The sequence below is a fragment of the Quercus lobata genome, chromosome 2 (assembly GCF_001633185.2).
Source record: "Quercus lobata isolate SW786 chromosome 2, ValleyOak3.0 Primary Assembly, whole genome shotgun sequence".
Lineage (NCBI taxonomy): Eukaryota > Viridiplantae > Streptophyta > Magnoliopsida > Fagales > Fagaceae > Quercus > Quercus lobata.
This window is the reverse complement of record NC_044905.1, coordinates 58,296,913-58,321,202: the sequence shown is the minus strand read 5'-3', so window position 1 is coordinate 58,321,202 and position 24,290 is coordinate 58,296,913. Positions and strand designations below refer to the sequence as shown.

Sequence of the window (24,290 nt, the reverse complement as noted above, 5' to 3'; positions counted from 1 at the left end):
CTGCTGCAGTTTCTTCCCTACCTTCTCTTGCACTTTGGCATTCTCATCTTGGTCATGCACCATCTTCTCGGGTACAACAGTTAGCGTCTAGGGGTCTGTTGGGTTCTGTGTCTAAAGACAATTTTGATTGTACTTCATGTCAGTTAGGAAAACAGCCAGCTTTGCCTTTTAATAACAGTGAATCCATTTCTAATAGTATTTTTGAGTTAATTCATTCTGATGTTTGGGGACCTTCTCCTGTTGCTAGTATTGGTGGATCTCGATATTTTGTTATTTTTATTGATGATTATTCTCGTTATAGTTGGATTTTTCCTATGAAATCTCGTTCTGAAATTTTACCAATATACAGTAATTTTGCAAAAATGGTTGAAACACAATTCTCCAAACGTATCAAAACTTTTCGATCTGATAATGCTCTTGAATATACTCAATATGCGTTTCAAGCTCTGTTACATTCCTATGGCACTGTACATCATCTAACTTGTCCAGGTACCTCTCAGCAAAATGGTCGAGCCGAAAGAAAACTTCGTCATATTCTTGACACTGTTCGTGCTCTTCTTCTTTCTGCCAAAGTTCCTGCCTCATTTTGGGGTGAAGCTACTCTTCATGCTGTTCATGCAATTAATCGCATTCCAAGTGCTGTCATCCATAATCAGACTCCGTATGAGCGTCTCTTTGGGTCACCCCCTGACTATCATCACCTTCGCTCATTTGGATCTGCTTGTTTCGTTCTTCTTCAGCCTCATGAGCACAACAAACTTGAGCCTCGATCTAGACTTTGTTGTTTCCTTGGTTATGGTGAAACTCAAAAGGGGTATAGGTGTTATGATCCTGTCTCTCATCATCTTCGTGTTTCTCGTAATGTTGTCTTTTGGGAACACCGATTGTTTGTTGAACTCTCTCACTTTCGTTCTTCCTTAACTAACTCCTCTGTTTTAGAAATCTTTCCAAATGAGTCTCTTGTTCCTTCTACAAATACTTTTGATCCTTCTTTGGACTTCTCTCCAGATATTTTTTATGCTTCTCCTAGACAAGTTGAAGATGAACAGGTTGATGACGAGCTACCCCACCTTGAGCCTGGGTCCCCTGCTCCTGCTCTGCCTGAAGATCCTCCACAAGACATTCCACCTCGCCACTCAACCCGGGTAAAATCCATTCCTCCACATTTATTTGACTATCATTGTTACACTGCCCTTGCTACACACAAAGTAGAATTAGGTTTGGGCCTATGCTAATAGGCTAATATATCTCTAACAGTTTCTTTTTTATTCCCTTAATTTAACAAGGAATTTCCTCGAACAATTGGTGGGCATGAGTGCGTGACATATCCACAATTCAAAGGGCTTGCTCACATTGAACTCCAACACCTCTCTCTGCCGTGACATGAGTTTCGAGATTGGGTGGAGGATCTTTTGTTAGGCAAAGGACCACCATACGTGCAAGTGTGGGGTTGTGGCTGTTATTTTGTTTGGATTCTGGAAAAATTCTCACTACGGTGATGCCATGATGTGGTAGTGGGGTTTGGTGGCTGAAATTTTGTTTGGATGCCTATAAAAGAAAATGTTAAATTAAATTTTTTGTTGTTGTTAGTTTCTTATAATTTTTAGATTTTACAAATTTCATTTTAATAATTGACATGACAAAATAAAAATGACATGATATTATTTTATTTGATCTTATGTAATACTTAACAAAAAGTATAGATAGAATGGTTGTTAATGCAAGCAGAATATAACTTCAATGGATAAAATTCAAATTCTGAAATTTGAAGATATAAAATCCAAATACCCAAAAACTTAAGAAGTGTAATTTGCAATTGCACTTTAGCCAAATTTTTTTGAATATTTTTTATTGAATGTGAATTTTGACAAATCCACTAATAAATTGCATTTCTTATTATCCTTTATACTTGTAAGATTTCAAGAATATAAAAAATCAATAACTATGTCTTCAAACAAATTCTTCAATTTCAAGTTTTTGTAATCTTAAATTATGCACATTAATACGTTTATAGATTTAAAAGTAATTAACATCCGATTTGAACGAAATTTCAAATTTAACATGCATGTTAAAAACATAAAGAATATGCAATTAAACTGTTAAATTTTCAAAATATAAACTGATGTTAATTTTTAAGTGAGAGATGGGAATCTAGTTTGAAGGGAAACTTTATCCATTTTTTAATAATTTTAAATGATTATTTTATTAAAATAGATCACATACACCACAGACAATTACCTTTTGTCCACAGCCAATGAAAGTGAAACAAAAGGAACAATTTCACCATTCTCAAATCCTACGACAATTCTTTATTAATTAACACAAAAGGGAATGTCTTACACTTAGAACAATTAAAATTTATAAACAAAAATTTAAAAATAAAAGTAAATAAAAGGAAAATTTTATTCATGTACAACGAGGCAAATACACCAGTACAATAAACACTGTTAGCAATTGTCCTAAAGCTCATTATTTTTCTATGTAATTATTTACACGTTTCAAAACAAGCGAATCACAACTTAAAACTCCAACTTAATTTCTGGGTTTTGAGAACCTACGTTGTTCTCAAACTTCTTTGGAATGTTGGTTGCAACCTTAATTCCACCGTTGTAACCATCCATCAGCATCTTTGCTATCTTGGATCTCCATTCTGAGCTGTCTCTCTCATTCTTCCTATCATGCACAACTCTGTCACAATAGTTAAGCATTGATCCCAAGCCGCTATTTGGTACCCAACCGTATTCCATTAAAACCTTCGCTTCCCCTTCAGTCAAGTCTTCTCCAACCTTAACAGATTCCCAGGCACAAGACACAATTAAACAGCAAAAGACTTTTATAGGCAAATAGCATCAATTTCATGTTTATAGATTATTACAGAAGCATCATGAATTTGTTTAAAAATAGTTAGAAGGAGATTTCATTTAACCAGCATTTAGCATTACAAATTTTGTGTCCATCCCCTTCATAATTAGCTAAACACAATATGGATACTCAAACCACATTGCATTTTCTACTAGTCACCAGTCTAGCATGATAAAGACTTTCATTTCAGCTGCTTCTTCCCCAAATCATTTGCATTGTATGCAATATTACAAAATTCAAGCCATGCCAAGCATATGTATTAGTGTATTACCTAGAGTTCTTCAACATTTGCACATTCTACCTCAATTATATTAAGCTCAACATTCATCTTTACTAAACATATATGGACCTCAAAATACATTACTATACAGCAGGTAATCACAGAGAGTCAAGAAGACAGTTGATGATAAAAACAAAGAAAAATAAGAACCAAATAATCTTAACCGTAAATCCAGTTAGAGAAATCTACGTCATAATTCTGGGTGGTTCCTAAAACGCTCAACCCAAATCCAACATGATTAATAAGGTCAACTCCAAACCAGAACCATCAAGCCAGTATTATTCTCAGAATTTAACATTTTTAAAAAGTTACTCTAAAAAAAAGGAAATTTAATAAAATCAAACAATCGGCTACCCCTGATAGAAAACTTTTTTTAAGGTAGCCTTTGGCCCATACTAATGAAATGCATTTGTTCATCTTCTACTAGACTCTTCTTGCACCAAAATAGGAAAGAAAAAAAAAATCCCTAATTACAACTGATCTGTAGAACTTGGATTGGCAGGTCAAGAGCCCAAACAGACCCATTTTTAATGGTGGGATCAACTTTAGGATACCCAAAACCAACCACCTGCTTAGTAACAGAACCACCCAACCCAATCTACTTTTAAAGCAAATTGATGGATTTAAATTAACTGCCAGCTATGAATACAGGCCATAGCTAAAAGAAATTAGATTGCAAACAGACTTAACACTAGAAGTAACTTTTCTTTTCTTTTTTCCTATTGGGATCAATGACATGAGAAGCTAGTTATGTGTACAAATTCTAAATGTAATGAGAAGCTACTCAAATTTTTATTACCATGAGCACACATATGAAAAACTGACATTTGATAATCAGAGAAATGAAACAGTTAAAGTAACGTAATGCAGAGTACAGACAACACACAAACACACCTCCTTCGGGCTACTATACCAATTTTTGTATGAAAATAGTCTGGAAACAATGTTAGCAATAAGCATTAGTATATACCTTGGACTTTTCAAAATCCTAGGAATATTTTAAAAAAAAATGGTAACAGCCTACACATGATGTTAGAAGTTAACCTAACAGAGTTTAGAATCCAGTCAAGTGTCCCAAGCATCAGATTGAACAATGACATAAAAAATTTTAAAACCAAATTTCCTAATCTAGGAGCAGAAGGTTGAGGTCAATGTAGTTTCCTACCCAGTCATACATGGCCCCATGGCACATCTATCATAGACATTTATTATATACATACAGTCCTAGCAGGCCAATTAATATAACAAAGTCAGTAATAACCATAAGAAAATGATATAATTGACCTGTCATCTTGAAAGATGCACTAAAGCCATTACCACTAATGCTTTGTTCTCAATTAGAGAAACCCTGCCACAGCTACTAAGCCTCATTGCAGTCACCAAACGCTTGATCTGCCAGTCAACGGGTAAGGAATCCACTATCTCAAAAAAGTACGTTGCATAGCCATATTCAGGACGTTCCAGCACTATCCTGGATCAGGAACTCTAACATTAGACAACTAGACAAAAAGATAGACATCAGACATCATTTGGGTAAGAAAGCATCAATCCCAAAAGCTTGGGCTATTAAGAATTAGGTCTATATCAGCAAAATGCTAACACTAACACATCACCTAATGTGTGCACTTTCCAAATAATACCGAACCAACAGCAGGCCTAATATTTTCAGAACACATGAAACTAATAGGTTTTGGATCATTGAGACTTATAAAACAAGGATCCTTTAAAAATATACAGCTTTAATACAATGTTAAAACAATCAATTCCAACTTTCAAATGCTGAAGCTATATTAGGCAGTATGCCAACAATGTCAAGTTGACAAACATACAAATAATAGCAATTTTATGATGAAAATCATGCACCTGTTATGTCTTTTAAAGACAAATATAAATGATTGGAGGTCTCGGCACCACCCCCATTCAACAGGCCATTGTCGAAACTGCAAATATCGGGCCTATAAAAAAATGAAATAACTTAAATCAGAAAAGAATGACTAAAAAAATTAAAACTTATCACCCAATACAAAAAGATGGTTAGCTAATGGACAAAAATGAGTATGACATCCACTATATTCAGATAATCAGGTTTAAGAAATTTGTTACCTGCTCCACAAGTGAAAATAGACAGGCCAAGCAATAAGTAGCTCTAGCACCCTTTGTGCATCGTACAGAAGCAAATTTTATAAAGGATTCCCGCTGAGAGAAAAGCTGTCCACATGAATCAAGAAACTAAGATAAGGAACCGAATTCATCGAAAGGTGCAAACTGCCAAATGGAAAAACAATAAATCAATAATATCATATTTTAGAGACTTTGACCACCAGAAGTGCTTAACTCTATTCCTTCACTCATTACTACCACACGCCAGATGACACTCCGAAGTCATTCTTACAGACAATCCACCAATTAGGCAGGAACTATTACATCAGCAATAGAATGCAGAAACTACAATTTAATTGTCTCAACCTATACCCTCAAATATGTTGTAAATGTAGATTACATCATAAGGAAAAAAAGATTGAAAAGTTAGAAAAGTCTTTAGAGGGAGAGGAGGAACTAATGTTACTCAGGTATTATCAAGGTGCTTTGCTTTGGAATCAAAATGATAAATTTTTATAGTGTACTAAAACAAGAATTATGACATTTTGAAGAAGTTAGTGTTCCTATTTCTTTTTGTTTAACCACTGTCATTAGATTTAAAAAACTGTTACCCAAATTTGAACCCACAATCCTTAAACTTTAAGGCAAGCCCTTCAACTTTTTCTTTAAAAAAGTATTTGTAAGTTACACACGCACCCAATGTATGTCCTTCATATGAATCAAATACAGGTACAAATAAATTTAACAATCTCACATGATAAGACCGTCACATAGTACTGATCCCACTTAGACAAATCCTAGGAGGGAAGATCATATGTAGAGCGGCAATTTACCCCACTCTAACATACCCTGATCAGGGAGGATTTGAATAGGGAGAGAAATTATGAACCCAGTGAGGATTGGGGTGGATTTTGGCTGCGCTACCCGCCTCAAGTATATTTACAAAAAACGGCCACCATGTATATATGTATGGATGTATGCATATACGAGATAAGTTAAAGTTACACTTGGTATAACTTCTCGCATTTTACAAGCTTTCAACTCTGTTGATTTCCATTAGATCTATTGGCAATGAGAATCATTATTATCCACGTCTCTTACTTTCTCAAAACTCTTCTTCTTCGTCTCTTTGATTGGAACAGCTCTTTGTTATTTTTTACTGCTGCGAACAAGGAAAAAAAAAAAAATTGCCTTCATGATTATATTCAACCATGCTAAACACAGACATGAACTACAATTGTTAGTTCCCACCCCCATAATCCCATTAGGAAAGTTGCCTTTTCATTACAACAAGCAGAATCCAAAACGTAGGTCCATAAAGAATCGACCAACTTTAAAACCTTAACAAATACTTCACAATTCCACTCATCAAGGATATCTTGCTAAGAAACTGCAAACCATTCAATATGATGTCACTAGGTAGCCCCATACATTCATCAAATCAAAACCCCTTGTCGTTTTGCCTTTATTTTTGGTCTTCTTCATTTTGTCACAAAAGAATGAGAACTTGCATTTCTGACATAGTTTCTTCCACCATTGTGATTAGTAGGACTTTCATTACTCAATCTTGCAACGTCTTACCACACCAAATCAACAAACATTGAGACTGAACACATATTTGATCTATTCAATAAAGTATTACATTGTTCAAATTCCTGGCTCTTATTTGGATCCTTCCTCAATTTACCACATTTTGGGAAATCAAATGACGTGGGGATTAAATCTCTCCACACCATGATTTACCTCAAGTGTAACTTGAACCCTATCTACCACTAGATGCAACAACAACAACAACAACAACAACAACAAACAAACAAACAAACAAACAATAAAAAAGAAGAAGAAACATAACCTAAGAGTCAACACCTAGGCATGCTTAGAGTCAACACTCAACACCAAACAAGAGAGAACAAACCCAAGAATCAGCACCTAAGGTTGACTGGAGTCAACAACACTCCATTGAAAAAATCACAAGAGGGATTTTATTAATCAACCAAATTGTCTCCACAAGAGTAAAATAGTATCTTATATAGATTATTAGGACTAAATCCTACTTCTAATTAACTTGGTAAAACCAAATTATTAAATTACAAAAATAGCCTTAATTCTAAGAAATTAAACAAATTAACTAATAAAACCTAAAATAAAATCCAAATGACCAATAAGAATGCAACTGACTTCTAGAAATAAATAAACAAAATTAGAATAGAGTTTTCCTTGCACAGGCTATAGTAAGTCTATTGCACAAGGTTCAGACATTCCATCATACTGTTTAGGCTCTGCAGTATGCTTTATAGTAGCAATATCTGCTAGCATCAAAACTACCCTTTCAACACAAATTTTTGGTGGCTCAACATTATTATCTAGTGTGTGAAGCATTAACTTCAAGATTATTGGTCAGCCTTTGGACGGATGCTATCATTATCCATCCATCATTCTATCTAATCAGGCATTCCATTGGTCATATATTCTAACATGCTTATCTAACTTTGCAAATAGATTTTGGACAGTTTTCACGATATTCTTTAGGGTTTGTTCCATAGTAGCCTAATCAAAACTGGTCGTATGATGAGTTGGCCCAGAGTGGGCATGAATTTTTTATTATAAATCGGCTGGGCTGGTTTGATATGTTGGACTAACACCAAAATTGATGTAGAACAAAGCAGCTCCAATACCAAAACTTAACCTAGGAAAAAACCAAAACGGATGCAACAACAAACAAAATTAAAGAACGGTAAAATAAAAAAGATAGACAACCTAGAAATCAGCACCAAGCAAGAGAGAATAAATCTATGCGTTAGTACCTAGGGTTAGCTGGAGTAAGAACCAAACCATTGGAAATATTTTGTATTATTTTTTTAATAGGTAAGAATAATTTTATTGAAAAGAGACTCTTTCATGGAAAAATACACAAAGTAGCCTAAAGAATTACAATTGAAAAAATATCTACATGTGAATCAACTCTATGAAGAATTGAACAAAGTTAATATATGTGAGACCCAATACAAAAGACCACTCATAGAAAGAGCTAATGAATGATGCTTGCAATTGAGTAGACATGCATTCCACATCCTCAAAAGTATGTCGATTTCTTTCCGTCCAAATAGTCCACATCAAACATGAAGGAATGAGATTCCAGATATTTGGTCCCCTACTCCATCACCCACATAATAAATCAAGAACCTTCTCCAGTAAAACTCCCAAACAACCTGAAAATGAAACTCCACAACCCAAAAAGCTACACTACAATGTAACAAAAGGTGATCCACAGTCTCCTCACTACGATGACACATACAACACCAACTCACTATTGAATAACCCCTCTTGATCAGGTTCTCACTAGTGAGAATTTTCACCCAAGCCACTGTCCATACAAAAAATGAAAGAAAGGCATAGAAGATGAGCACTGTAATGTCTCATAAAAAGATCACATAGTGAAATCCCCATTTCTCTTCAACTTTCATCTCATTCTATCATTCCCCTCCCTAATGGGAATATGAGATTCTAATAGATAGAAAAATGAAGCCACCCCATCAAACCATTGGAAATATTTTAGGAACACATTAGCTTGCTTATATAGAGACATAAAACCTAATTCTAATTGAATTCAGAATACCAAATCATTGAATTACAACAATGCTCGAGTGTAAGAAATTAATTAAAATAGTAATGAAAATAATTAACTAAGAAAACCTAAAACAAATTTCAACTGACCAATAAAAAAACAGTTGAGTTCTAGAATTAGATAAAACTAAATTAAAATCAATCTCTCTCTCTCAAAATAAAATATTTCAAGAATATAACTTAAATTTAACAATAAAATAGACTATATAAATGAAAGAACAAAAATTAATTTACATGGAAAAAATAAATAATGTAAGACCCAAGCTATTATTAAAATAATAATGAAATTTATGAAACTTTTGGTAATTTAGTTTTAGTCATAAAATTAATTTGAACTTCTTGAAGCATTGGTAAAAGAGTTTCACTTAGAGTAAATACTATTTTAATAATTTTTATTTAGTTGTTAGGGCTTATTGGCAATATTATTTTCCCTAGTTTATTTAGGTATATCTTTTTAAAGCCTCACCTTTTTCTAGTTACAGCTTATTAAAAGCTCACTAATTAAAACAAGCTCCACTTTTTCTTTTCCTTCTTTTATATATATATATATATATAAAACAAGCTCCACTTTTAAAAATAAGTTTCCCAAAATAAGCTAATCCAAATATACAGTTAGAATGCATCACATGGTAAAAGCACTTTGTACATGTAATACCTATGGTGAACCACACAATGCAAGCACAACGTGTCTGTCCAATGCACAGATTAATCAAAAATCACATACACACCAAAAAAAACCTTCAATAATATAATTGAAATAGATAGATAAATAAGATTTTAAAAAATAAAAATAAAAAAAGTAGCAAGAGCACATTGTATAAACCAATTTTTTATCAAAACAAAAAATTATAATAGTTTACAAAAATAATTCAAAAATGAATAAGAAAATACATTTTAAATTTCTTGAAAGTTTTGATAATGGAGTTTTAATCATAATATTTTAAATATTTTAAAACTTAGGTAGTAGAGTTTCATTTTTCTTTTTCATTTTTTTTTTATAAGTAGTAGAGTTTCATAGAGAATAAACAATGTTAATACTTGCTTGAAACACACAATGCAATCACGTATAAGACCCGACCCTTATTAAAAAAAAAGTATGGTAGATTATTAAAATAATATATATATTTTTAGAATAATTAAAATAATATAATAGAAATTATAAAATTTCATTAAATTTCTAGAAACTTTTTTAATCGCAATAGTATTTTTAAAATTCTTTAAATTTTGGAAGTAGAGTTTCACTTAGAGAAAACAAAATTTAATTACAACATACTCATAATTTGCAGCATGGAAACCCCATCTTGAAGTGAGTTAACGACTTCCTTCTTGTCACCTAAGGCCCGGTAGAATGCTTCCTCTCTCTATCTTCTATCTAGGAAGCTCACTGCAAGTCCTCAGGACTTGTAAGCTTTCACCTTCTTTTTATGCATTACATTCAACAGATTAGGTCTTCAAAGAAAGCTTGTGCCCCACTCAAAATTCCATGATCTTTTTGGTTTCATTTGCCAAAGTTACCAGACAAGAGCAGAAACGGTGAGTTCCCCATAACATGACTTGCAGGTCAGAGGTTTATGTTGCTTTCTAAAACCAGGAGGAAAGAATTGGTGATCTCAATCATCAGTTATGCAATTTCCTCAGGAAAGAAAGAATCAATGTTGATGGAATAGATCAGATGATCTGTCTAAGCGAGTCTGTGATGGGTAATCCGCATTGGAATCAAATCTATTCCCATGTTCCAATTTTTCCATTTGTTTTACCCATTTCTTCGGAAGAGGCTCCAACTATATTAGAAAATGAGTTGGTTATCCATAAAGATAAAGAAAACTTTCTTGTAGTTTCACTCCTTGCTCTAAATATGAAGAAAAACTTGTCCGAAATCTCCAGTTGGGTAAGTCCAACAAGGAAAGGCATGGAAGTCTTTGGGCATTGCATGGGCAGAGTTAACTAAAGACTGACTACCTATAAAGATCCCTCACTTCACTTTCTAAATATTTGTCTTCATTATCAACTGCATGCTATCAAAGACAGAGCAATGGAAGGTTACAATCTCAAGTTCACTATTACAGTCATATTTTTATGTTGAAACAGTCTTTATCTATGGGCAATGAATTTCTAATGTATTGGGAATATCTAAAATCGCTTCGAGAATCCGGCTTCACCGCTGCCGCCTGCTCTCTCCTTTAGCACTTCCCAATCAACAACAGACCTTATCTTCTCTTGTTCCATCTGAATCACACCCTTGCTGATCTAATGGCCAAGAAAGAGCATTTTTGTATGAGCACTGTTTCACATATAGCTTATTTTCCTGCTACACCCAGAACCCTGAGTAGAACTGGATAATCAAACTACATATAACTCTTTCCTTTTAACACCAACCACGTGCTTTAAGACAACTGTAAAAACCAATTTTTTGTTTACAGAAAATGCCCAACTCTTATATTGCTTTTATACAAGTAAAGATTATTTTTCTTATAACAAATACTATTCCCTGGGAGAGTGTCTATTCGATATTTTCTACATCAATGTGTCTATGGCATGTCACATCTATGTTCCATGTCTATGTATTAAATAAAAATGTTCTACGTTCATGTCTATATCACATAAACAACCGAAGCAATATGTTTTTTCCATTCTGTTTCTCATACAAGGGAAACAATTTCACATCCAACAGGGAGCATGCCTTGGATCTTTTACATAAAGCTAGGAAAATGGATGAAATCAAATGGACATCAAGCAACATGAAAGACCAAGAACAAATGTGAGGTACACCAGGTCAGTCAAGATGGTGTTACATCTTAGAGTGATCTCTCTGAATACATAAGCTCTGCATGACAGTTAATTTATAAATTCTTGGAGTACCATAGATATCCTAACAATGTTTAGGTTGTTTTTGTTATTCTCTAACAATACTCCCATTAGAGTGGAAACATAAACCACTGCGAATTCCACTATATTTATTTTAAAAACGATTCTTAACAAAGGGAGTCCAGAGACAAAATAGATGATATATGAAATAGTTGAAGCTTTGTCCTTTCTTGCAAAATATGGGGCATCAAATTTGACAGCCAATGAAGCATAGTAACAGGCAAAAGAGCATCAGTAATAAATAAAGGCCAAGTTAAAAACATTAATAAAAATGTTGTTCATTGTCTTTTCAAAATAGACAATATTTTGGGACATCTCAAAATGAAATAGTAGACAAACAATATGGGTTAGAGGGAGTAGTATATACAATAACTGACTGTTAGTGAGAGCTATCACTACAACAATGATGGAAAACTTAAAATTGCTCTTTCTACCCACGATTTAATGAAAGCTATGGACAGTTGCCTTATAACTAATATAATGTTGGGCACCTAATAAAGGGCATTTTTGCCAATATGATGACTGAGCATAATCAAGATATACGTACAATGATCTTATATCGCAAAGGAACTTGAACAATGAACTCCAACTATAATAACACCAGAGACAGTTGACCCTATTATTCAACACATTTAAATAGATTGTTAATCTTGTAGACAAAAAATTAAAAAGATGCAACATGAATTAGAGACTGCCCCTCCCAAATTTTCTTTCATTTCATTAAATTGATTCCATAAATATTGCATATACTTCATAACAAAGGTAAACAAGCCAAAATTACATTTCGCCCATAAATCCAATTCATTTTCAATTAGAATAGACAAGAAAAATTTGCCATCTCTAGCAACCATGATACTCACCAAAATAAAACATCAATGATTCTATCTCTTCTTAACAAAAATCTGCATATCCATGTCAATTCTTTTCTTTCAACCAAGTTCAGTTTTTAATTGGTCATTTATGTCTTTCATCCTCAGAGCAACAATAACCTTAAGATGATTTCATATATAGTTTACCTATATGGTTTAAAACAGAGAAACCACAAAAGTAAAAGAAAACCACATCATATTATCAGAGCAACTGCAAGGCAAAGACGAGAAATACATCTAAATCTCAGAACTGTTGGCACACCTTTGTAATCACAGCTTCAAGCTCAGAAAAACTCTCTTCAATAAATGACTCATCAAGAGCTTCATCGCTCTCCATCTCCCCATAAAGCTTAATTTCATCAACTGAGACCCCTTTGTCAATCAACACCTGCCAATTGACATTTCCATTAATCCTCATCCAAATGTCACAGGAACTGCAACACTAACATGGCTATATATACCTTCAGGAGTCCAGGAGCATCTTCCTCCAATGCTGACTCAACCGAATCACTGCAATTGAATTAACAAGCAGGAAAACCCTAAGAAAAGTGGAATAATGCTAGAACAAGAAAATATAATTAATATAAATACGTCAAAAACAGAAACTACGTGACAGTCTTTTTTCTCTTCCGTGGACGGCTGATGCGTATTGGATCAGCAGATTCTGAAGCAATAATGCTACATCCAACAGAAGACAGCACACTTTTCTTCAAGTATTCATTGTTCCTCGATATGTTATTTTCCACCAACGTTGGCATCTTCATCCGGTCTTGCAGTGGCATATGGTCTACATCATCTCCATATGGTTTATCAAAGACTCCCAATTCACTCTTCAATGGCTGCTTGTTAAAGGAAAAGTCATGTATAGCACTCTTGTCAGGGTCAGGTAAGTTATTGTTATCCCCAGGTTCATCCTTGACCTTAACAAAGGTTGATGACAGTGAAGTACATGCACTACTTGTGTTAGCAGGCACATAACCCTGCCCCTCAGATGAATTCAACTCCACCATCATTCTCTCTGATGAGTTCTTGTCACTTACATGAATTTCCATATCATCACCTGATTTAGTTGATCCGCTTGAATATTGATTGATTACAGATGACGTTTCTGCAATAATGTCATCTGACGAACCAGTTACCAAAGTTCTGCAGGAAACAAAAGCAGTTACTTCAGGCTTGTCGTCAAGCTGATTTCCAGGCACTAACTCTCCAACATGAATGTCTTCCTTCCCTTTTTCAGCATACTGTTGTTTAAGGAATTCTGATAAGCCTCCAGAAGTACCCTGTGTAAGCAATTAATTAGCCAAGGAAGGGAGACAAACACAAGCATGTGTGCGCAAGGGCACACACACAGATTTATATATATGGGAAAGGTATGACTGAGCTCATTTAGCAAAATGAAAGATTGCACACTGCAGTAAGATCACATTTACTGAGTAAACAAATGCAATATATCTTTTGAATCTTAAAAAGGACAATACTATATGCAAGAAAAATTACATGAACTAAAAGGAACAAACTATAAAACACATGTCTTATAATTCTTTTAAAGCAAGCCATGCCACTCAATCATTTTTTTTTTTTTTGGATAAGTTAGAAGAAAGGGGTGCAACACAAGGACTTCCCAGGAGGTCACCCTACTCAATCATAGTGATTGTAACCGGCAATATAGAGATATATAGTCCTCTTCTCTACCTTCTGAGCTAAGTTAATGCTGAGCAAGAACTCTTTCTCCACAGCAGCAGAGAAGAATATAGGCCAACTGAGGTCAAAGGTGAATTTCATAATGACCCTTTATTATAAAATCCTCTTCTGGGAATGAAACTTTACTCAAGCATAAAGAAGGGACACTAATTCTTCAAGAAAGCAACAACATACAAACTATCTATAATTTTCTAATTTCTGGATATGAATAAGTGTTTTGCATTACAATCTACAGCATAGAATTCGTGAGCATTAAGATACTTCAGATTTTTTCCAACACTCTCTAGTATGTGGAGGAATAGAAGAATTTTATGGCAAGTTTATTCATTTTAAAACAGTTTTTGTGACAAAAAGGCAGAATTTAGCTTTTTACACTATTTGATAAGTGAATTCAGTAAATAAAAGAATAGCGAAGGTACTCCACACAGGTTAATCAAAGTTATACAAGAGAGAACTAATGGCACAAAAAGAGAGATAATGGAAAAATAAAAGAATACACATACACACATATGTCTGTATGTATGTATATGCATATGTACACACACACACACACACACACAAAAGAAAACAACTAAACACATGGAATCAAAGAAGTCCAAAAAACTTAGTAATGTACAGGGTTGTCACTCCATCATCAACACGTAAAATGTGCATAGAAACAAATTCTCCAAAACCAATTCCTCTCTGTCCATAAATGCCTAAATAATACTCCCTCAGCCACAAAATAGGTGAGGTGCTCCATTCCAAGAAATGTCAAAAACAGTTGCGAGTTTCAAAAAATTAAAGCATTAATCCATTTAACTTCCCATATTACCTTAAATTTGAACCCACCATCTTTGGTCCATCTCAGGGCATTTAAGTAACACTGTTGTGTTTTTTTTGTTTCATTAAAATGAATATCATATGAGCAGACAAAGTTCCAAAAATAAAAAAATTCAGTCTCCAATTTGGCTATCACATTTGTACAAAAGTTAGTGAATTTTAAAAATTCTGTAAACAAAAAATCAATTAAGTACCGTAAGTAAAACATTCCTTCTTTTCCAAGCAAAACATGCAACATCAAAGTATCATAGCCAAAAAATTATAATTTAGCACCAACCAACACATCACAAGTGCCCAGGCAGGTGTTAGACTCAAGGATCCAGGCATCAACCTACAAAGTGCCCAACACAACCTTTTTTTTTAATAAGCACAAGGTGCCCAACACACTTGCATCCCTCATATTATACCTTGCATTAACCGTCTATGCATACCTTATACCTTTTTTATATAAGTAATAATGTTCTATTAAAAGTTAAACGAAAGTGGTCCCCACACAGGCAGTGTAATAGGATGCAACAAAGCATCAACTAAAATTACATAAATATAGAATCCTCCAAGGTAGACAAAAATGGCCATTTAAGGCAGCCAACCAATCAAACACAGATCATAAAGGAGACAATTTTATCTCCACAGAAAAACACTCTTATTTTTTTCTTTTTTTGATATGTATTTGTTGTTGGTTCTGTGTGTGGGTTTTTGTACTTGGGGTTATGGATGGAGCTGTACAGATTGTGGGTTGCCCTCTCAGGATTGGGTTTGTTCTCTCAAAATATTTTGGTCAATCTGTCTCTCAAAATAGTGTTTCAAATTCAAAGAAAGGGAAATCAAAAACAAGAAAAACAAATGGACTCAGAATGAAAGTTGAAATTTTTAGAGAGGAAAAGTTTGTTATGTATTCATGTGTGTGTTCTCTGTTTTCTACTTCTCCTCTCAAGACTCTCTCTAGATTCTCAATGTGGCTTCATGACCAGAGAGCCTCTTGAGACTCTCCCTCAAAGATTTTCCTTTACACCCACTGGAGAGCCTTATCCACAGAAACTCTCAATCCCATCAAAAGTACAAAGATCCATCTCTCTAAATGGTACACATAACACAATGGGCATTAGGACCATACATCGGCAGTATGATGGTTACCAAAGCCCCCCTTCCAGCACTCCAACTCCTCTACCACACTCTTTGGCATAACAAATGCACTCCAAAAAGACAAAACACCATAGACCAAAGATCATGCACATGGTCAGTGGTCTCCCCACTGCTTACACATGCAACACCAATCGACTAGGCACATATTCTGCCCCAAAGATTCTCCATGGTAAGAATTTGTCCCAAGCTGCTGTATGTGTAAAACGCTAATTTAAAGGAATCTTAGCCTTCCAAATGCTTTTCCAGGGAAACCTGTAGTAAGAGCCCGATAATAGGACTTAAACCTGAAAAATACCATCCTAGTAGGGTCCAACACATCCAGTCTTCCTCGACCCTAGTAACTTTAAATGAATAGAGAAGACCAAGAAATGACTGCAAAATCCCTACCTCCCAATCATTAACAGATCTAGTAAACGAAATATCCCAGTGAAGTACCCCAGAATTCCAATTCATATTATCCACCACAAACACCTCCTTTTTTCTAACAATGTAATACAACATCAGAGAAGCATCCTCTAGGATTGTATCTCCAGTCTCCACACCATATCTCAAGCCAAAAACAAACTCTGAGTCCATTACCCACCCCAAACTCAACATATTGTGAAAACCTCCCCCATCCTCTACGGATAGGTTCACAAGGGAGCACACCATAAGGTTCCTTAAGCACACCGGAAGTCCAATAGCCCAAAATACACCCACACTTCGTAGCTGCTACATTTCTCCATAAAGAATTAGTATCAGTGGCAGACTGGCTGTCCCAAAGCCATTTCCCCAACAGCGCATTATTAAAATGTACAAGGCTTCCAATACCCAAACTACCATATCAGACCGGCTGTCATACAGCCTTCCAGTTTATTAAATAAATTTGACATCATCCCCTAACCCTTCCACGCACAAAACCCCATTGTAACTTCTCAGGAGAATGAGCAACACTTACTGGAATAGGGAATAAGGAAAGAAAATAGGTAGGTAAGCTAGATAGAGTGCTCTTTATCAAAGTCATTCTGCGTCTGTTTGATAAACACAACTTCTTTCAGCCTGCTAACCTTCTCTCCATCTTCTCCAAAATCAGTTCTTTTAGCCTTAGATTTATAACTAGCCCTCGAAGGTAACCCCAAATATTTCATAGGCAAGGTAGGAACTTTGCAGTCCAGAATCTCAGCCAAAACTGATAAGTTTGGGACCTCACCATCTCAAATTTGCTTAAATTGAATTTTAGGCCAGACACCACGTCAAAACACAACAGCACATACTTCAGATACCCAAGTTGCTCAGGATCAGAACCACATAAGATCGAAGTTTCATCTGCGAACAAAAGATGTGAGATCATCAATGGCTCATTGTTTGACCTCCCACTGTAAAACCCTTATATACTGTTTATCTAAAGTGTCCATCACCACTAAAAATAAAAGAGGCGATATTGGATCACCTTTGTCTCAACCCATGGAGCTTTCAAAAAGGTCACTAGGGCTCCCATTTACCAGGACAGAGAATCCAACTGTGGACATAAATAATTCATTTCCTCCACTGCTTGCTAAAGCCACATTTTGCCAACATATGTAACAGAAAGTTTCAATTTACAAGATCGTATGCCTTTTCCAACTCCAGTTTACATAGTAAAACCTGTATACCATTAGTTAATCTGCTATCAACACATTAGCAATCAAAACATAATCCAAAACTTATATATATGCATACCTTACACTTTCACCTCAAAGCCATAAAATTAGGGTTTCCCAAATAAGCTAGGGTTCAGGCCTTTTCATATTTCAAGTTGTCTATAAGGAACTCAAAGCCAACAAGGGAGAGAAGCAGGGGTTACATAAGTTAATTGACTACCAACCTCCCACCTAGATTTAGCTCCTTCAAATTCACCGTTGAGATATAGGTAGACCTAGCAATGGGTCGGGTTGGGTAATGTTTGGGTTTGAGTGTTTGACACACTCAGGTTCAGAGAAAAATTACATGATTTCAATGGGTCACTATTTTTTTAGAACCGTGATGGGTCTGCATGGGATCAGGTCAACTTTTTGGTCCTCCTTTACTTTTTTTCCCCAACCATTAAAAATATATTAATCAATTAATTAATGTTGTAAAGGTAAGAGGATATGAGCCGATGACAGTGATTTCGCGTATCAGGTGACAGCAGGGACTACGATTCCCACACCTCCTTCCTAAAGAAATTGACCAGTCTTCCCCACAGTGAACAACCTTTTCAAATAGTTTCTGATTCTGCTTGTGCTTGATTTCGTTGGTGAAAATGATTTGTTGGTTTCTAAGATTGGTTTCATGAAACCCAAATTTGAGTTGACTATGTGTTACAAACCATTTCTAGCAACTTAATTGTTATATACTCATGCACTTGCTCTATATTATATTCATGATATAAATGAAAGTTTTGGGTTGGAATTATAGAAAGTATTATTGATTATCTATGCGTACCAAACATCGGAAAATGTTTTCCAGCTTATTTTCGATGTTGCAAACAAATACTGGAAAACAAGCCTGTTTTCCAACCAAAAAAAAAAAAAGAACAATGGTTTTACTATAAAATTGCATAATAGGATATTGAAAAAATAACCTATTACTTCTCACAAATTACAAATATCTTCAACCAATCAAATAGCAGAAAAATAAATTACCTCTTGAAGTGGGTTAGCAAGCTCCAACAGTTTCCTGCAAAATAACATAGAAAGGCCATATTTGATTAGTTCTACATTACATACATGCATATGCAAATACACAGATATACACATACGTAAGCACACACATACATCTATATATGTACACACCATATTTTCATATGTATGTATGTATGTGCGTGTATATATATATATATATATATGCCTGTGTTTTTGTGTGGCAGGTAATTGAAAAGACACGTGCTTAGAAAACCAGACATATTGACAACAAGGACACATCATTAGTTCATAACATATCTAAAGAAACAGGCACCACTACATAATAATGATAAATAACAAAATGGCACCTTGATAGCAGCATCCTTCGCCGCTCTTTCAGCACAATGTGATCAAGATCATCATCAGGAAAGTCACTGGGGATTTCAGTTTTTACCGCAACTGCTGACATGTCATCACCAGCAAAGCCATTTACACCATTACCCAATGAATTTAGCAAGTTGCCAGAATGTTCAACCTTAATTTTGGCAGGAACCACCAGCAATGTCTGACTTTTGTGCAAAGTGAAATCATCAACATCATGTTTTTTCTCTTCTCCAACATCATCAGTGTTAACTCCACTACATCTTCCCTGCTCAGAATAAGGATATGCATTTACTTGAGTGTCATGGTGGTTGCCATCTCCAGGCAAACCCACATATTTTCCGCAAGTAGAACTTTGTAAACAATGATCAATTGCAGAGTCAAGCAGAATTCTGCAGCATGGGTCTTCAGAAGAAACTCCGCTGGGATCTTTACTATCATAATTTTGTTTCTTTGACAATTGCTGATCTCCTACTCTGGCAGAGCAAGCAGAAGGGAAAGGGAGAACACCCTGCAGAACAAGGATATTCTATTTACTTTTCTTTTTTCTTTTCTTTTTTTGATAAGTAAGGGATATTCTATTAACTGAAAAAACAATATAGATAAATAGAGAGAGAGAGACAGGAGCCACATGTAGGAGACTTTTTTTGGGTAAGTAAAACACATGTATGAGACGATAGATAACAAACTCAAACTTCACAAAGTGAATTCATCCCTAAATCTGTCCTCAATCCTCAATTCATCAGCAATCCATTTATTTCTTAACTGCTCTTTATATGATTTACCAAGACTTCTAGAGTTCATAAAATTCTCTCAGCAGTTTAATTAATTTAATTAGACAAGAGACGTGGTATCCGCTCTTTTGTTGACCGTGTGTCTCCATTGTCTCCCATGGTCAATTGATCTTTTTTTATAAATTTAAACAATATAAAGGATAAATCTACTCTTAACTCTCTAAAGTATTAGCCAACCTACTATTTTTACTAGAATAAAATTTGTTTTGTGTTTACTTATCAGAAACAAAAAGCTCTACCTTTTAAACCTACTTAATAATATATTATCAATGCATGGAAAAGGAAAAAGGGAATAGAAAGAAACTAAAGGTTCATTTCATCAACGGAGTACTCAACAAATTCTTTTTCTTTTTTAATTAATATGGCTCAACTTCTATTCCAACAACTAAAGTAGCTGTAATCAATCCTATGCTTTAATGCCTTAAATTATCTTCTCACCAATGTCTAAGACCTCTATACCATTTCAATGTTATTGTGCTCTAATATTTCTAAACCCAATTATAACAAATGCAAGTAAATCGTTCAAACCAAAGTACCTGGCACAATCATCATATAATAAATTCTTGAAACAAATATTCACTTTACTTTGCAATGCCTAACAGAATATAAATTTTAGTTTCAAGACCTTTTATATGAATCACTGAACATAGGTCATGCAGACATAACTCCATATCCAATCTTGATGCAAATGGGAGAGGTGTTATATACTGACCACGGGATCAATGTAAACAACTTCCATTACAATCCTATCCTAATTTGTGTGGTTCCTATAATCATGAAAACAAAATTAAATGGCTGGGAAGCATATAAACAATTACAAAAGATTATAGACAACATAATGTATACTGATGACCATTTCTGTTTCTTTTCCTGGGATTGATTATTTGTCATATTCTAAAATAATAAAACATTATATAGCAAACAACAACAACAAAACCTTAGCCCCAAATTTGTTGGGGTCAGCTATTTTCTGATAGGTGAATAGTGGGGGAGAGGTAGGTGGGGTCCAAACCACCAACATGAGGCACCACAAAGGAAGTCCTTACCATTAGGCTATCACCTGAATCCCAATTTTTTGATATCGACTATAAATCCTCAATAGATTAGTCGGAATCAGCCGAATGTATTCTTTTCCTCCATTTCTATTATATCTGAAGGCATACCATTTATTACCATCTCACATGACTCTGCCTCATCTTTTCATCAATAGAGGTCACCCCCATCTTTGGAATCATATATTTTCATGCATTTTCACTTATCCATCTTAACATTTTTATTTCAACTACTTATAAAAAAAATAAAAAATAAAAATAAAAATTCTTATTTCAACTACACTCATTTTATGAATATGTTGATTATTAATAGCCAACATTCAGTACTATAGAATATAGTTGATCTTATAGCAATCTTATAAAATTCGCCCTTTAACTTAATAAGTATTCTACGATCACACAATACTCATAATGTGCTTCTCCACTTCATCCACCATGCTTTTATCATATGATTCACATAGTCTTCAATCTCTCCATTTTTATGAATTATTAATCCAAGATATCGAAAGCTTTCACTATTTAGTATCTCTTGACCATCAAGTCTTAGAGCACCCAATATATAGGGGTGGCAATTCAAGTTAGCAAGTCGTGTTCGTCTCATATTCGACTTGATGGGTCAACCCTAACCCAACCCATTTAATAGTCATGTCAAAACTCCTCAACCCTAATACAACCCATTTATTAAGCGGGTTGACACAATATAACCCACATAATACGATCAACATACAAGTCTTGTTAGGTTGACACATACACAACCCATTTCTAACTCATTTAAAAAAATGACCCAAAAAAAAAAATTTTTTATAAGAAAATAAAGAATTTATCAATATAATCAGTTAAATTCTTTTAATTTCTCAATTCTATATTTTAAATTTAAATTTATGTTGGATAAAATGACATTTATTTATGTGAATTGAGTCATTTTGGGTTGATTGCAGGTTAAGCAAGTCCACACAGAATTGACCCATTTATTAATCATGTCAAAGCAGGTCGACCCGCTTTGACACAAACCCATTTAGGCATTTACACTAAACACTAACCCACAAAAGATCCATGTCAGTTCTCGGGTCATGTTAAATATTGCCACCCCTAATATATATTAAATGAAAACCTCATTACCAAAAGTTCTCTACACTCTGCAAAATTTAGATGACAAAATATGCCACCATAAAAGAGGCTCCATTTATAAAAGGTTTAAAAGATGACTTTTATTTGATATTCAAGCACTTTAGAATCAATAGTTACTAATTGGAAAGCAAAATTTTATTCTGGAACAAGTAAAGCATTCATTGAATTTCCTAACGCATGAAAAAATTCAAACCTTCAAACAATAAAGGCAAGTTTGGAAGGGCTGCAGCTTTCCAAAATACAAAAAGCTGTATCAGCTTTTAGAAGCTAACCTTGGATAGATTTTCATGGGGCTGTCTAGAAAAGCTCATGCTACTTCACAAATAAGCAAAAATCCCATTACAAAACAAGCTAATAGGGTAGGTTCTTCTTTTAAAAGCTGAAGTGCCTCTAGAGAAGCCACTTTTAAAATATATATATATATATATATATATTGTTAGTCCCTAAAATTTATCTCATGAGTGATTTGAATCCTTGAAATTGAAAGTTATTTAAGTCCTTTAAAAATTAAAAGTGATCGCTTTGGTCCCTAACAAACTTAAAATGATGCATTTTAGTTCCTATGGCCTACACTTAAGGGACAAATAGTGTATTTAAACACTTTAAGCCCTCTTTTTTAAAATTTATCAGTAGGTTACACACATGCATCCAATATGTTTTAAACCCACAAACTAGGAAGTGTCATTTGAACCAGACCTCATTCACAGAAAAAAAATAAAATAAAATCCATTGCTCAATGCTAAATTACCTGTGATGAATCACAGTTCAAATCTTCTTTTTTCACAACGACATCAACGCAAGGCCTGCATAAAATCCAAAACGCAAAAAACAAAAAAACAATGCTTTTCTAGCACTAAACCCACACTTATAAAATCTATAATGACATTAAAAACAAACAATAACTAATCAGAAAACACAAAATAAAAGAGAGAACTGACATAGATTTATTTGTTTCGCTTCCATTTTGGACAATGCCACCAAAACCCTTATGGCGCTTAGTTGAAGGCCTCAAAAGCTTTCGCCTTTGTGACAATGGAACATGCTCAAGCTCAAAAATTCCATCCTCAACCTCGGAGGAATCAAACAAATTTGCATTCAATTGAACCATTTTCGGAGCTCTCAGTTTCGCGGATTAACGGCCATAATTCCGCCGCATATAAATAAGATTAAATTCTTAAAATCTGCAAACAAAAGTAAGTCTGATTAATTTTTAGGGATTTTTAAATTGCAGAATTGTTACAAAGGAACAGAGAGCTAGGGTTTGGAGAAACATTAGGGAAATAGTGTAAGAGAAGGAAGAGAGAGAGAACCTTGGGATTGAGAGGGATGCGCGTGAAGTGTTACTGTTGGTGTTGAGAGAGTGTCACGGTTTATGGCGCGACCGAAGCTTAATTCAAGCTTCGCTCCTTTCGTTTAGGCTGTACCCCAATTCTTTATTCTCTTTTTGTTTTTTTTTTACTCTGGTATCTTTGTTTTAAAGTGATTGATATACCATGGGTAAATTTTAGGGTGAAATTTGGGATTTGAAATTTTTTGAAAAATGGACACAACAAATTTAATAACAAATTTCACATTTTGTTGACACGACATATTGTTAGTGGCAGGTGATAAGTGTAATTTTCATATAATTTTTATTATCCTCTTATTTGATAAAATTGTTAGTTTTCCTTTATTTCTTTTGATTTGATTTGATTTGATTTTTATTTATATTTATCTATTCATTTGTGCTTTGAAGGAATGAGAAGATTTCAGATTAATCTACAAGGACTTTACATGCAAAATGGGGCTAAGTCAATTGAATCAAATCAACTTACATCCAGGCAGGCATGAATTCAAGAGAAGACCAACCCAATTAAATTTAAGTCCAACTGGAGCAAGGAATCAAAGCAAATTTGCACCAAATCCAAGTCCAATTCGGATTAGGATTCAAACCTGCACATCAGTTAGTATTTTCAGCATAACTTTTGCTCAGATGTCCAATCGAGATGATTCAAGTTGGGCTGAAAAGTTAATTTAAAGGGCTACAACTTTTTAGTTTACCAAAA

The 24,290-nt window shown here is 34.4% G+C and overlaps 1 protein-coding gene across 1 annotated transcript; it reads right to left on the bottom strand.

Moving 5' to 3' along the window:
* Positions 1-2,357: 2,357 nt before the first annotated feature.
* Positions 2,358-23,686, bottom strand: LOC115975971. The gene is made up of 12 exons (XM_031097029.1): positions 23,556-23,686; positions 23,184-23,426; positions 22,994-23,048; positions 19,259-19,782; positions 18,912-18,945; positions 13,210-13,883; positions 13,062-13,110; positions 12,863-12,988; positions 5,246-5,350; positions 5,006-5,097; positions 4,460-4,613; positions 2,358-2,786 (listed from the first exon to the last, which is right to left on the bottom strand). The coding sequence occupies exons 2-12, from the start codon at positions 23,351-23,353 to the stop codon at positions 2,520-2,522; spliced, it is 2,250 nt and encodes a 749-aa protein (XP_030952889.1). The 5' UTR covers positions 23,354-23,426; positions 23,556-23,686; the 3' UTR covers positions 2,358-2,519.
* Between the last annotated feature and the right edge of the window lie 604 nt (positions 23,687-24,290).